At 50.6% G+C, this 13,702-nt stretch overlaps 1 protein-coding gene across 3 annotated transcripts; it reads left to right on the forward strand.

Moving 5' to 3' along the window:
• Nucleotides 1-16: 16 nt before the first annotated feature.
• On the forward strand, nt 17-13,362 carry LOC122365542 (helicase POLQ-like). Of its 3 annotated transcripts, none has more exons than XM_043336832.1 (16): nt 17-70; nt 2,052-2,930; nt 3,166-3,263; nt 3,581-3,759; nt 4,067-4,296; nt 5,772-5,917; nt 6,214-6,341; nt 6,700-6,812; nt 7,209-7,349; nt 7,773-7,952; nt 8,477-8,819; nt 9,169-9,326; nt 9,638-9,727; nt 10,487-10,774; nt 11,180-11,314; nt 12,650-13,362. In XM_043336832.1, the coding sequence occupies exons 2-16, from the start codon at nt 2,064-2,066 to the stop codon at nt 12,899-12,901; spliced, it is 3,348 nt and encodes a 1,115-aa protein (XP_043192767.1). In that variant the 5' UTR covers nt 17-70; nt 2,052-2,063; the 3' UTR covers nt 12,902-13,362. The 3 variants fall into 3 exon arrangements, with proteins under 3 accessions (XP_043192767.1, XP_043192768.1, XP_043192769.1); XM_043336833.1 differs by having other exon boundaries at nt 39-91; XM_043336834.1 differs by lacking the exon at nt 17-70 and adding an exon at nt 78-179.
• Nucleotides 13,363-13,702: the final 340 nt, after the last annotated feature.

A 13,702-nucleotide genomic window follows, 5' to 3' on the forward strand; every position in this document is an offset into this window, starting at 1 on the left:
AGCTGTCATCGCTGTCATTTGGCTGTCATGTCACAAGCTTCGCTGTCATGCGCTGTCATCCGTTGATGAGGTGTCATTTGCATGTCATGTGGTACTATAGAAAAAATAGATTATCTTTCTTGTATTTGTGTTTAAATTATGTACTTCAATAGCATTATCAGTGTCAAATCAGTAACCGGGTGAGGACTTCCTGCCCGATTTTAGCCGCTAAATTTGAAATTTACATGCAGACGCAACGCACCTACCAGCAGTGCCATCATTTTGTATGTTTTCTAAAGGAAGACACAGCATCAACTTGATTTTCTTATTTGATGTTACTTCTTCTTTGTGGGTTAGGGCTTATTTGATGTTACCAAATGTGCTTTTGTTTTGTCAGTTTTAAACTTTGATCATGTTACAAGGAGTTTACGAACAACAATTATAGCACTTCATACAGCAGCACTAGTGCTTGCCCAATGCCCATTCAAAATAAGCCTTGTTCTCGCAATACGGGACAAACTTTGGGAGGAGAGTTGAGGCTTCTCCACCACTTAACCCGCGCCGACGCGCCGTGCATGGTGGGCTGTGTCTTCCCTGTCGTGCTAGGGGGACCGTTTTTACGCCCCCTGTCTAACTCGGCTCCTGGGCCATGTAGCGACACACAGTAAGCGGCAATCGAAAGAGAGTAAATAATAATGCAGGAAACACTTTGGTCATTTCTTAGGTCTGGTCAAAAGTCAGTTCACTAGAGGTCTTCAAAGGTCAAATTTAGTAGGTAGGTACATTTCAACAATTTTGGAAACTGCCAATGGCTAACTTAGGAACCTATAGAGCTATAGCGCCGTGGAAAAGCACATTCGATAGCCCTTTTATAGACATTTATGAGTATTGTTCTAAGATTTGACCTCAGATCAACAGTTTAGCCTCCAGAAGGCAAAAACTTAAAAGAACTGTTTTTACGATAATGTTTTTTCAGTAGGTAATAACTCTTGACTTAAGAGAGCCATGACATTAATTTTGCCACCATTGTGTTCCTCTCGTCGAGACGCATCAAATGAACCATTCATTGACCTTGAAAGGTCATATTTAAAAGTTTGGCCTCAATTCAAGGTCATGACCTGACTGGAAAGGGTCATGTTGCATATCATTCAGTCCGTAGTATCATCGAGCTGAACACATCTGACATGTTTTCACCGATCTAGCACGTCTCTATCAAAAGTTGTAGCCAAAAAACTGCTGGTGACCGTTCATGGCCTGAGATGACCTCAGGGGCACACAGAGGGGTCACAGGTGCATTTTTTCAATTCAGTGTGACATGTTTACCAATAAACCATGTTTGAGAGGGTTTTGAACGGCATTCGTCCAAAAGAGGCTCATTTCAATTTTCTCCCTTTGACTGATAATGAAGAGATCGCAAAATTGACCTGACCTTAGGTCACAGATATAAAAAATGAGATATACATTTTATGCATACTTTTATTCTCATCAATCGCTGAAGGTTTCAAATTGATCGTTCAGTCGGTGTAGCGGTAGCGAGCCTTTGAACTTTTCTGAGGTAAGGTCCTTTGACGTGACCTGGTGACCTGACCTTGAACGGCACCGGTCTGAAATTTTTCAAAACATGTGGAAAAGATTATGAACAGGTGTTCCAAAAACGAGCGCAGCGCGCCGCCGTTTTTGAGATATTCGCGAAAAAGCCTGAGGGGGGGGGGCGTAAAAACGCCCCTTCCCCAGCATGGTGCTGGTTAACATACCTACTCTTATATTTTGCTGCTTCATTATGGACTACGAGACCTTTTATTACATGGATATTTGGTGTGTCATATTGAGGCAAACATTAAAAGAGAAGTCATAGGTATTTGAACAAACACTTTGAGAAAGTCTACATTCTACACATTTTGGCAAAGAAGTTTGAGTTTATAATGTTAACAATATTGTTAACATCTTAATCTGATGAATTGTATTGGGAAAAAACTGATAGTTTACAATGGATACCTACCAATATGACTTGTACTATTAATAAGGCCAGCATAGCTCATAAACTCACCACCCTTCTTCTCTCTGCATTGCAGGATTTGTTAAAAATGTCTTCTGTGGAAGAAAGTGCTCCAAAGCGTCGGCGATCCACCTGCCCAGCCAGTCCGGGAGCTGAGGCACTTCTGAACCTGGACAGCTCGCTGACAGACCTGTTCAACTTCTCTCCGCTGGCTGTCGCTTCCACCCCAGAGTCTGGGGCCCAGCAGCCGGTAATATCAGCGTCTCCCACATCCATCTGCAGTCCACCAGCCCAGACTGGCGCCGAGCCCAGCGCTGCTGCTCCGCTCACCTCGCCAGTGCTGTGTCGGAAGACGTCCTCGGCCTCGCGCCGGCGGCCATGCCGGGTGAGGCCGACGCCCGGCCCCGCCGGTCGCGGCGCCGCCAGCCCGCCTCCGGCCGACTTCTCTCAGGAGCCGAGTCAGCTGACTCCGCGTCCGCGCTCTGTGCCGGCCATTGAGCGACTCCGGCGGCGTCTGGCTGCCTCCAGTCAGTCGCAGTGGGGCGCCGCTTCCCCGTCTCTACCCCTCCCGTCCTACGGCGTCAGCCCGGCGCTGGTCTCACAGGTCAGCGGGGCGCCGTCCTCATGCGAAGCGGAGAGCCAGCGGCGGCGGGCGGCGCTGGTGCGGGCCGCCGAGACGGAGCTGCCGCCGTGCTCCGCCGTGGGCCCGTTCCATGGCCTCCCGTCGCTGGTGCAGACTCTACTGGCCAAGCAGCGCGGCATCACGGCGCTGTACGAGTGGCAGGAGGAGTGTCTGCGACTGCCGGCCGTGCTGAAGCGCGACAACCTCGTCTACAGCCTGCCGACCAGCGGCGGCAAGACGCTGGTGGCAGAGCTGCTCATCCTGAAGGAGGTGCTCTGCCGACATCGTGACGCTGTGCTCGTGCTGCCCTACGTGGCCATCGTCCAGGAGAAGGTGGGTGACGCTGGTGACAGGGGCACGGGGTGGTTGGGGGTAGGGATAATTGTTGGTCACTGGTATGATACTATTTTGTTTCGTTTTCCTTTTGATGAGCAGTAAATTAATATACCCGATTTATAGCAACAGTCTAAGTAATTTTAATACGCACGTTGCACGATTATCAACTAGCAAGCAGCAATATAAACTTCCGAATTTATGAGTTAACCGTGATCATTTATTTCAACGGCAGGTCCGAGCTCTAGCTCCCTTCGGCATTGCTCTGGGCTTCCTAATCGAGGAGTACGCGGGAAGTCGCGGGGCTTTCCCGCCCGTGAAACGCAGAAAACGGTGAGCAGACGCAGGGCGTGAGCATGTGTAAACCAACGATCACTTTTCTACTGTTGATCTATTGGATTTAGCGCTTCGCATAGGTACTTCGATTATTGCTGTAGCAATTTTACGTGTACTTCTGTGCAATGTGAAAGAATGTTCTTAACTGCATGCCTTGCTGGCTATTGAATAATGTTTGGAAGAGTAGCAATGTATTTGAAAACATCGTATTTGAGTTCAACTGTACAAACATACTGCCTGGTAATACGCGTCGTTGTCCCGGTCTCTCCATCTCAGCCAATGAGAATGAACACCCCGTCCCGTCGTTCCGACAGCCGTGTGGTGTACGTGTGCACGATCGAGAAGGCCAGCGGTCTAGTGAGCAGTCTGCTGGAGGCCGACCGGATCTCGGAGCTCGGTCTGGTCGTGGTCGACGAGGTCCATATGCTGGGAGAGTCGGGAGGACGCGGAGCCACCCTGGAGATACTCATCACCAAACTGAAGGCGGCAGCGCGTGAGTGGACTCGGAACGGGGGAGAGAGAGAGGACTGGAGTGCTGAGAGAGTGGGTGGGGATGCGTGGGCTGAAACAGTGATTGTACGTTTGGGTATTTGTCAGTCTGGGACCACATTTATTATTATCTTGGCGTGCGATACTGTTGGCAAATGATCAATAAAATCGATGTAATTATCGTTCAATGCATGCATCATCATGGCGTGAGTGGGCGCTCGCCCCCCCCCCTCCCCACCCCACCACCACCACATGTACCCTCTCATTTTACCCAGGATTACTCTTTAACCCCCACCGTCTTTCCTGCACAGCGGAGGCGCACCTGGTCGGGATGAGCGCCACCATTGGCAACATGGACGACCTGGCCGCCTTCCTCGAGGCACAGGTGTACCAGGGCCAGTTTCGGCCCGTCCAGCTGCGTGAGCACGTGCTGCTCGACGGTCAGCTGCTGGAGGTGACCGGACCGGCGCCCAAGGCGCCCCCGCTCGACGCGGACGACTGGCGGGCGCTGCTGACGCCACGACGCACGCCGCTGTTCCAGGTGAGGGCGTTGCAAATATTTTTCGATGTCGTTGGTCGCGTCCATGCAACTAACCGTCCCATCTTGTCCCAGTATAAATATATAAATTGACAAGTGTTGCTGAGCGTATAGGAAGGCCTTAAATTAATTATTGTTCATTTGTTTTAAACTAAGACTAAAGCTAATGTTTAAAAATTGAGGTTTTTTGCCCGACGTTTCGCGTTTATTGCTTATTCATGGGCTAATGCTAAAACATAATTTCGTCGACATACATATCAAAAATTCAAATAACATCATTGACAGCACGCTTCACTATAAACATTGTCTTTCGCTAAAAGATATCGTATCCGTTCGATCGATCGATTGCGTTCCTTCGTATACATACGTCCATGCATCCGTTCATATCTATCGCATGTCTTTGATCTGGGATGCTATAATATCATGTAGTTTGAAGAAGCCTGGCGATACGTTTATCACTTTTTCTGTGGAAATGTAAGCGGCCTCTATCAGCCACCGACGTGTTTTCGTTAAACCTGTGTGTATGGCCTGTGCTTCGTTCCAGTTTGGTAGATGTCCTTCTTGATCTGCGTGAATGACTAATGCCTTGGATGTTCTGTGATTACGTAAGTCATTTTTGTGCTCTTGAATACGTTTTCTTAGACCTCTCCCCGTTTCTCCGAAATACGATTTATCACATTTGCTGCAAGGGATTTTGTACACAATACTGTCTGAATCTACTTCCTTTGGCTTTTTTCTAGCAAGTATCTGCCCGACCTTCTTTCCCGAAGCTGATACTACTCTCAGATCAGGCGCCAGCATCTTTGCTATTTGATCAGTTGTCTCACTATTTGGTGCAATAAAACAATAAACACGTGCAATAAACACGTCGGTGGCTGATAGAGGCCGCTTACATTTCCACAGAAAAAGTGATAAACGTATCGCCAGGCTTCTTCAAACTACATGATATTATAGCATCCCAGATCAAAGACATGCGATAGATATGAACGGATGCATGGACGTATGTATACGAAGGAACGCAATCGATCGATCGAACGGATACGATATCTTTTAGCGAAAGACAATGTTTATAGTGAAGCGTGCTGTCAATGATGTTATTTGAATTTTTGATATGTATGTCGACGAAATTATGTTTTAGCATTAGCCCATGAATAAGCAATAAACGCGAAACGTCGGGCAAAAAACCTCAATTTTTAAACATTAGCTTTAGTCTTAGTTTAAAACAAATGAACAATAATTAATTTAAGGCCTTCCTATACGCTCAGCAACACTTGTCCCAGTATAATGAATCGTCTCTTTGTTTTCGGTCAGTGAACTGTTCCCGTACATTTACGTTCCAGTAAAACTATCCGACGTTGTTCCGTTATAACTATGCGTCCCATGCAGTTGTTCCAGTATGATAATCCGTCTCATGTTGTCCCAATATGAATACCTCTCCCATGTCCCGCGGTACTAACATCCTCTCAATTTGTCCCCAGTACACGGAGCAGCAGCGTCAGCGGGACCCGGACGGCGTAGGCGGCCTGGTCGCCGAGGTGGTCCCCGCAAACTCCTGCCTCGTCTTCTGTCCGACGCGCAAAAACTGCGAGGCCGTCGCTCGACTCATCTGCTCAGCGCTGAAGAGGTATGTATTCTGATTTAGTGGGAAGAGGGGAATGGCTTACCTTTCCATTTACCTGTGTTGGGAAGTTCCTGACACCTTTTCTCTTGTTGGAATGATTTGGGGTGTAGTTTTGTGTACCTTTGTGTGATATTTTGGTAATTACTCCACAATAAGGTGTTATTTCTCATTATTGTTGGTTTCGAAAGTCACATCACCAGCCCCCCTATCAAAGAATAGAATTTACACTTGTCAAAACGTGTCCGATGTTTTCACTTTGCTGTCTCTTCAGTTGGTCATTTTCTCTGACCCACTTCCAGTGAGCTGAAGGAGCACGCGCTGGACAAGAAGAAATCACTGTACGCCGCGCTGGTGACCGAGGGAGGCGGCACGGTGTGTCCTGTCCTCAGACAGACTCTGCCCTACGGCGTGGCGTACCACCACTCAGGTACGTGAACTTGTGGTGGTTATACAAAAGAGGCATGCTCATTTTTTATTTGTTATTGTTGTATAGCTGAAAACTGACCGCAAGAGGAAAAAGGTAGCTTTTTGATAAGTTATTTTCATGCTTACTTAGCCTTTGCTTAGTTCGTAGACCTTTTTTGGTTTATGCCTGCAGCTCAGTCTGTATGTGTGTGCTTGTTTGTGGCTATCGAGTTCGACTCGTGTGATGCTCGAATGGACTCACTGCTCAGAGACTTTTCACGCCCGATGCGATTTCCCCTAATATCATGTGATGACCCCACAGTCCCTCAGCTTCCCCCGCCGGTGACCCCTCAATGACCCCGCCCCGATGACCGCGGCAGGTCTGACCACTGACGAGAGGAAGCTGCTGGAGGAGGCCTACCTGGAGGGTACCCTGTGCTGTCTCTGCTGCACCTCCACGTTAGCGGCCGGGGTGAACCTGCCGGCCAAACGGGTACGTCCTGCCGCGACGCGTCGGCTCCTGGTGGTGGGGTGGGACTGGTGGGAGGGACACTAAACATGTCCGACCCCGCGAAGAAAATCTGCGTTTTTTCGCGTCACAGGTGAAATTCGGAGGCGATATGAGGCAAAAATGTCCGCATTTAGCGTGTTTTTTTAGAGGGGGGAGGGGAGAAGGGGCTAACTGGCCTCTAGACCAGTTTCTCGACTCACGACTGCACCATGGTAAGGGACTTCGGGGTTCTGTTGCCTCTTCAGCCTTCCCTAATCGATTCACTCCTGTTGCCACAACTCTCATTGCATAGTCTTTCTTAGCTTACAATCTAGCTGTAACCATGGCAATTGCATGATTGACCGGCTGACCGCTGTTGTTTCCCGTCCGTGTCACCAGGTGGTGCTGAGGTCGCCGTACACGGGCTCTGCCTTCCTCAGCCGAGGCCGATACAAGCAGATGGTGGGCCGAGCGGGCCGGGCGGGCATCGACGACTCGGGAGAGTCGATCCTCATCGTGTCGCCCCGCGACGCGAAACTGGTGGGTACAGCAAATCGCTGCAGAGCCAGGACTGGAGCATGCAGATCATGCAGAGCGATCGAAATCAAACTGCCATACTTGTAACTGTATACCTACCGATTATCGCTAGGGCAAATGCTGTCGGTGTGCCACACGCCACCAGCTGTAGCTCCGCCATACAGGGGGAATCACTACTGATGTGGCTACATTTACCCAGCTTGATTGCTGTCAGGAACTTGTATTATATTTGTCTGTCGTGACTCGTGACCATGGGGTGTGAACTGTGAAGCGGGTGTGTTTTGCCTGGAGGCAGTCTGACCTAACTGCAGCCTTTGGCGCTAGGTGGACGTCTGCCTGGCCTGAAGTGACCCGCCCTGCCTCCTTTGCCCAGGTCAGGCATCTACTGACCTGAGGTAACCCACCTTGGCCCCCTGACGTGCCCAGGTGGGACAGCTGCTGACGGCTCCCATGGAGCGATGTGTTTCCACACTCCTGGAGCAGGACGGCCACGGCCTGAGGCGTCTGCTACTCTCCGCCGTGGCGCTGGGTCTGGCCGACTCTCCGGCGGCGCTGGTCGGCCTGCTGGGACGGACACTGCTGGCAAAACAGGCTGAGACGCTGAAGGTGAGACCTCTGCTGGTCCGCCTGCTGGGACGGACACTGCTGGCAAAACAGGCCGACACACTGAAGGTGAGACCCGTCCCCCTTCCCCTCTTTGGGCCGCACAATGCTGGCCACACAGGCAGAGACACTAAAGGTGAGACTGATCCGTCTGCTGGGCCGCACACTGCAGCTGGCCACACTCAGGCCGGGTAGTAATTCAAGGTGGAATTACGCTATCACGCATTCACCTACGCCAACAGGGCTTTGATATGTGGCGGCTGAAAAGTTAACACGTCTGTGTTTCGTGTGAGCTGGAATGTGTGGTTTGCTTTCATACTCGTATGCTCTTTGAATTCCTATGCATTGCAAGTTTGTGAATAATACAGCGTGCGGAGTGCGTATCTGCTACAGTATATTGTACCACGCTGTGTCTATTACATTGACACCCCGGATCACCAGTGCAGTCCAGATGCCAAAGCCTAAACTCCACCATCTATCACCATCACCCTCACTTCTCACCATGTCCCGTCTCACCCTCCGCGCAGGTGGACCTCACCGCGCTCGTCACCGACACGGTGGCAGCGCTAAGGAGCGAACGACTACTCCGGATCAGTCGGAGGGACGGAGGTACGGACCCGGCCAACCCTCAGCCAATCGCTGCTCTGAAGGCAGTCTCCGAACGTGATGCCAACACTGACGTCAAGCTTGACGCCTCCCGTGACGACACCCGTGACGCCTCCCGTGACGCCTCCCGTGACGCCACCCGTGACGCCACCCGTGACTACGACCCGGGCGAGATTTCGGCAGAGGAATTGGCCGCCGATGGTCGGGCCTGGTCGGAGACGTGGCAGCTGAAGGTCAGCCGACTCGGCACGGCCGCCGTCAAAGGTGGGTATCGGCGCAGGCTAGGACGGTCGGGCCCTGCGCTGCCTGTTCTGGGGTTTAACGTTGTGATGATGAATAGGCCAGTCGCTGAGCGGTGAGCCGTCACCTGGCCTGCCCGCTCGGGGCGCGACACGTTGATGGGAAGCAGTCCCTATTTACCGGCCGACGGGAGTTAATGGGCTGCCCACTTCCGCTAAAACGCTTGATATAAGAGTCGGCTTTGAGGCTAGGAGGGATGCAGTTGAGAAAAAGTGGCCGGTGATGCATTGAACAGCCCTTAGAAAATGGCTTTTGGTGACCGTAGAGGTACAAACTTTGATTTCGTCCTTTTAACCACCCTAGCCCCTTTCAGGGAACGTGGACCTGCGGCTGGCCGGCCGGCTGTACGAGGACCTGTCTCGCGCTCAGTCGGCTCTCGCTGTGATCAACCAGCTGCACTTGCTGTACCTGGTGACGCCGTACGATATGATGGACTTTATCCAGCCGTGCGCCGTCACCTTCCTGGATATGGTGAGTGGAGGTGGATATAGTGGATGTGGTGGTTGATGGATACGTGGATGGAATATGGATACCATTCCCTCTGAGCTACCCGCCTCTGCGTTGCAGTATACGACTGTGGTCGCCGAAGAAATCTTTTGTGACTCGATTACTAGCTGGTTGATATAATTGTCTTTCTAGCCCCTCAGTCAGTGCCTGGAGTAATGTGTACTCCATCGGTGCGTTACAGTACACGGCTTTAGACGCGAAGGAAGCTGTATCTCAGTCTGTCCAACCCCTCGCCGGTGCCTGTTTGTAATTTGTAATCCGTCTGTGCGTTACAGTACTCTGCTCTGAACGAGGAGGAGGCGGCCGTAGCCAGACTGATCGGCGTCACGGAGGCGCAGATTGTCCGCATGATGTCCGGCAAAAAAGTGAGCATTTTCGGTTTCCATGGAAACATCAACAAACTTCAACAGCTCTTATGAATGATGGCCCTTTCCGGGTCAGCAATCACTTGTTCGCCTCCTCGCCGTTATTAGATTTAAAGTGAATCACTTTCAGGAGCATTCGAAGGACCGGATTATCGAATTTTAATGTTTCGAAATGAACTCCCAGTCTAGACTATTATTCATTCAGCTGATGAACCGATGAGGATATGGTCATGACAAATGAAAGCCGTGCCATATTGTGACATTATCATGACGCCAGGGTGACTTTGGAGGCTGGCCGCTGCAGGGTTTCCCGACCCCGCAGAAATGTCGTTCGGCCTTTCTCTGACCGCTGGTAGTGCATGACTGGACATTCTCGTCATTGTCATTGTCGATTCTCGGTAGACAATAAAACCACAGGCCGCTTACTCAGGCCGGAAACTTTCTTTAGCTGGATTATACCGGTGTAGACTGAGCTTAGAACCGCTCTCCCACTAATTCTTCAATTATTTCTTACTCGCTTCCCTCAAACACATGACCACTGAATGACACCCTTGGTCCGTGACCTCTCCTCTGGCCGCTATCCTTCCCTTGGGTCGTGACCTCTAATCCCAACACCAGGACTCTTGTCTCCCCTCCTTGTCATGTCTTCTAACCTCCCAGTCTGTCCCTTGGGTCCTGAATCCTGGACCAGCGTGTTTCGTTTTGTCTGTCCCCTGTCCACTGACCCCGTGTCTAACATCTGACTTCTCTGTCACTCAGGCATCTTCCATGCCGGTGGCGCACCGTTTCTACCTAACTCTCGTCGTGTACGAGGCGCTGCGCGGCGGCTCCCTCTGGGACGCGGCCCACCGCTGTCAGCTGCAGCGAGGTCAGCTACAGGCGCTGCTGCAGTCCACCGGCGCCTTCTCGGCGGCCGTGCTCCACTTCTGCCGCCAGCTGGACGAACTGTGGCCGTTCGTACAGCTGCTGGATGTGTTTAACAGGAAGCTGGCCACCGGAGCTGCCGCCGAGCTGGCCCAGCTGCTCGAACTGCCGGCCGTGAAACAGGTGCGGCGGGGACGGCGTATGGTAGTGAGCTGTGAGGTGGTTATTGTGATTAACCGATTGAATTGATAGTGTTCTCGGTAATGTCACGAAGTTAACATAAGCGACTGAAACCTGTGTTCGATGCTAGGGGATTATGGCATTCCTAGATCAAACCGACAAATGTTTTTGTCCACAAATCAATAATACGGCAGTTGTTTCGATCCGAGTGTACGTATGAATGGATGACTCATACATGTATGACTGAAAGTCAAGTTATTGTTCAGCTGACCACGGGCGATGATAATAATCTCATTTGCAGCCATTTCTATTTCTCTTGTCTATTTTTTCGTCAGCCATGATTTCTCTCGTCAGCTGTGTCCCTCGGCGTTGTCCGTGGTGTTACCCCGTGTCTCCTCTGCGCCCCAGGGCCGGGCGAGGGCGCTGTACGCCGCTGGCTACCGGACCCTCGCCGACGTGGCCAACGCCGACCCCGAGGCCCTGGTGAGGACCCTGGACCACCTGCCGCGCCGCGTCGCCCGTCAGATCGTCGACTCGGCTAAGGTGAGACTTGCCAATGAGTGCTGAGACTCAATGAATGTCGTTTTGGAGTGAATATGTCACATTTACAGAAAGATTGCATCATTGGCGGGGATAGAGTCTGTTGATTGAGGATATTCTGCGCTTGGTATCGACGTATTTTTCGTGTTTTGATCCCGTTTGTCACCAGGCTGTTTGTGAACGCTTTTATAATAGACGCTGTTGTAAGTTAACAGGGATGCAATTGTAATTAAGCTTGGTCTGGAATCGCCACACCTGTTCATCAGCCCTTTAATAATCGAAACTAGGAAGTTTGTCGAGTGGTTTCGATCTGTATCGTTGCCAATCACCGGGTTTTAAAGCACGCCCTTGACCGTTTTACAATGCCAAATCTTATTTATTTTTCGTGTTCCACTGAGCAGAACCAGACGATTCTACTGATAACCACGCTGAGCGCTGCAAATTGTACTTTCCACATAGATGCTGGCCGTATAGATTTTATCGTCCCATCATTGGTTTCTGTGCGGCACGACGGCCATTGTTTATTGAACCTGCACAGCTGCCTCTCACTTGGACCGTCCTTGGTCACGCGGTTATCTCAGCCACGATTCGTCAACGATCTCTAGGATCGCGATCGTCCGTTTTATCGCCAATGTTCATCTCCGTGTGAGCGACAACAATCAGCACATATATCACTTCTTCTCCGTGGAATATGTCAGCAATGTCGAGGACTTGAAGGGGCCGATCGTACACCGATTGTTTTATTATTGACAGAAACACTACCCCCGGATGTGGCGTTTTTCCGGGGCTTCCATGAGAATCACTTGTTGATAGTCGTTTTTAGCGGTGGTCCATTGATACCGTGGAGTTGCAGCAACTCTGTCATTGCGACCACGACTGAATGGATAATATCTGATTGGCGTCTGGGGCCAAAACCCAGCTGGTGGTCCGTGGTCGCCGTAGATTTTATCATCGAACATGGATGATGTTTCATAATAGTACGGTTTTTGGGTGTCGTGTTTCAACATTTATACCCGTAAAAAAGTAAAAGAAATAACTACAGATGTATGTATCAGTTTGATTGGGTTAGAATCAAGTTTGCCATTTAATGATAAAGCAATTAACAAATGACATAGCAATTTTATCTCGCATAAGAAGAAATACCCATGCCATACAGGCAGATGCAAATATGTCATTCATCTTGCTATGATGCTTGCCAGTCTGCGTTTTGTCGCAGTTGACCAATATTGTTCCGGAGCTGATATCATTTTGATTTTGATGTAGATCTTTTGGTGAAGATGTGTGTATCTCGGTGCTAATATGGGCATTTTGGTGACGAAGTCGATGTTTTGGTGTCAGATGCTGTTGTTGGAGAAGGCGGAGGCTCTGCAGGAGGAGGCCGAGTTTCTGCTGGACGGCATCAAGTCGGCCCAGTTCCACTCCTCGCCCGGTCTGGGGGAGGTGCTGCTGAACTCTGCTCGCGCCGACCCGGTGTCAGAGCCGCCCCTGGAGGTGGCCGACCCGGCGACTGGTCCTCCGCAGCAGGCGGCAGGTGGGGCCAGGACAGACGCGCCGTCCGAGACCGCTGTCACCGAGACGATCAGCAAGTGAGCGGGTTCCCATGATAGTTTACCTCTGAGAGGGCTGGGTGCAGCAAAGTCAGAGGCTAGCGTATTACCGGTCTGCGCGGTGTAGCTCAGACGGTAACGGAGCTCAACGGCCGGCCCGGCCTGTGTGATGTAATGGCTGTGTTAGTTTACACCCCGGTCTTTTTTCATCGCAAACTATTTTTTCTGAACGCGTGGCCTCGACTGTGGTGTGTGATGAGTATTCAGAAAAAAATTCAGCTGAGTGTGATGGTGGGGTGTGTGGGTGTGGGGGGGGGGGGCGTTTTTTGGACGATCTAGCAGAGCCTTATGTGCGAACTTGACTGGCAAGTCGTCGGATCTCATCCATCGCGAGTCTGAATGTGTGTGTTAATTGTGTTTATGGTCATGTATCTATTCAGATAATTATTATACAGGACTGCTGAGTAATGCATGTTGATGATACAAACTGCCCTGGTTGTTTTCTTTTGAGGGTGTCTCTTACTGTACTGAAAATGACATATGTGGATGGCGACCCAGTGTTGGGATTTAGAAGGAGCAGAGCTATCGGTGGCAGTCTGTTTTAGATAACGCCAGGTAACGCTGTTCGGTGTCGAGTCTCAGCATCTTCAGAAAAAAAAAACAGCACCCCTCGCGACTGCAAATCCAGAATGCGGTACGCTGCACCAACTAACGTGGGAGGAAAGCTCAGGCCTCAGGCTTCCGATTATAGTGCTCAATTTTCCGGTGACGCAATTGCAAGCTTTGCTCATTGCTGGCCCACCGGTTCGTCGCGTGGGTAAATATGCTGCCTTTTTCGTTTATC

The sequence above is a fragment of the Amphibalanus amphitrite genome, unplaced genomic scaffold (genome assembly GCF_019059575.1).
Source record: "Amphibalanus amphitrite isolate SeventyFive unplaced genomic scaffold, NRLGWU_Aamphi_draft 000747F_arrow, whole genome shotgun sequence".
NCBI classification, from domain to species: domain Eukaryota; kingdom Metazoa; phylum Arthropoda; class Thecostraca; order Balanomorpha; family Balanidae; genus Amphibalanus; species Amphibalanus amphitrite.

Excerpts from the sequence above, each read along its gene's own strand:
- LOC122365542 (XM_043336832.1), top strand. The coding sequence starts at position 2,064 with ATGTCTTCTGTGGAAGAAAGTGCTCCAAAGCGTCGGCGATCCACCTGC. Across the intron at positions 3,760-4,066 it reads CAAACTGAAGGCGGCAGCGC|CGGAGGCGCACCTGGTCGGG; the intron begins GTGAGTGGACTC and ends TTTCCTGCACAG. Across the intron at positions 8,820-9,168 it reads CGGCACGGCCGCCGTCAAAG|GGAACGTGGACCTGCGGCTG; the intron begins GTGGGTATCGGC and ends AGCCCCTTTCAG.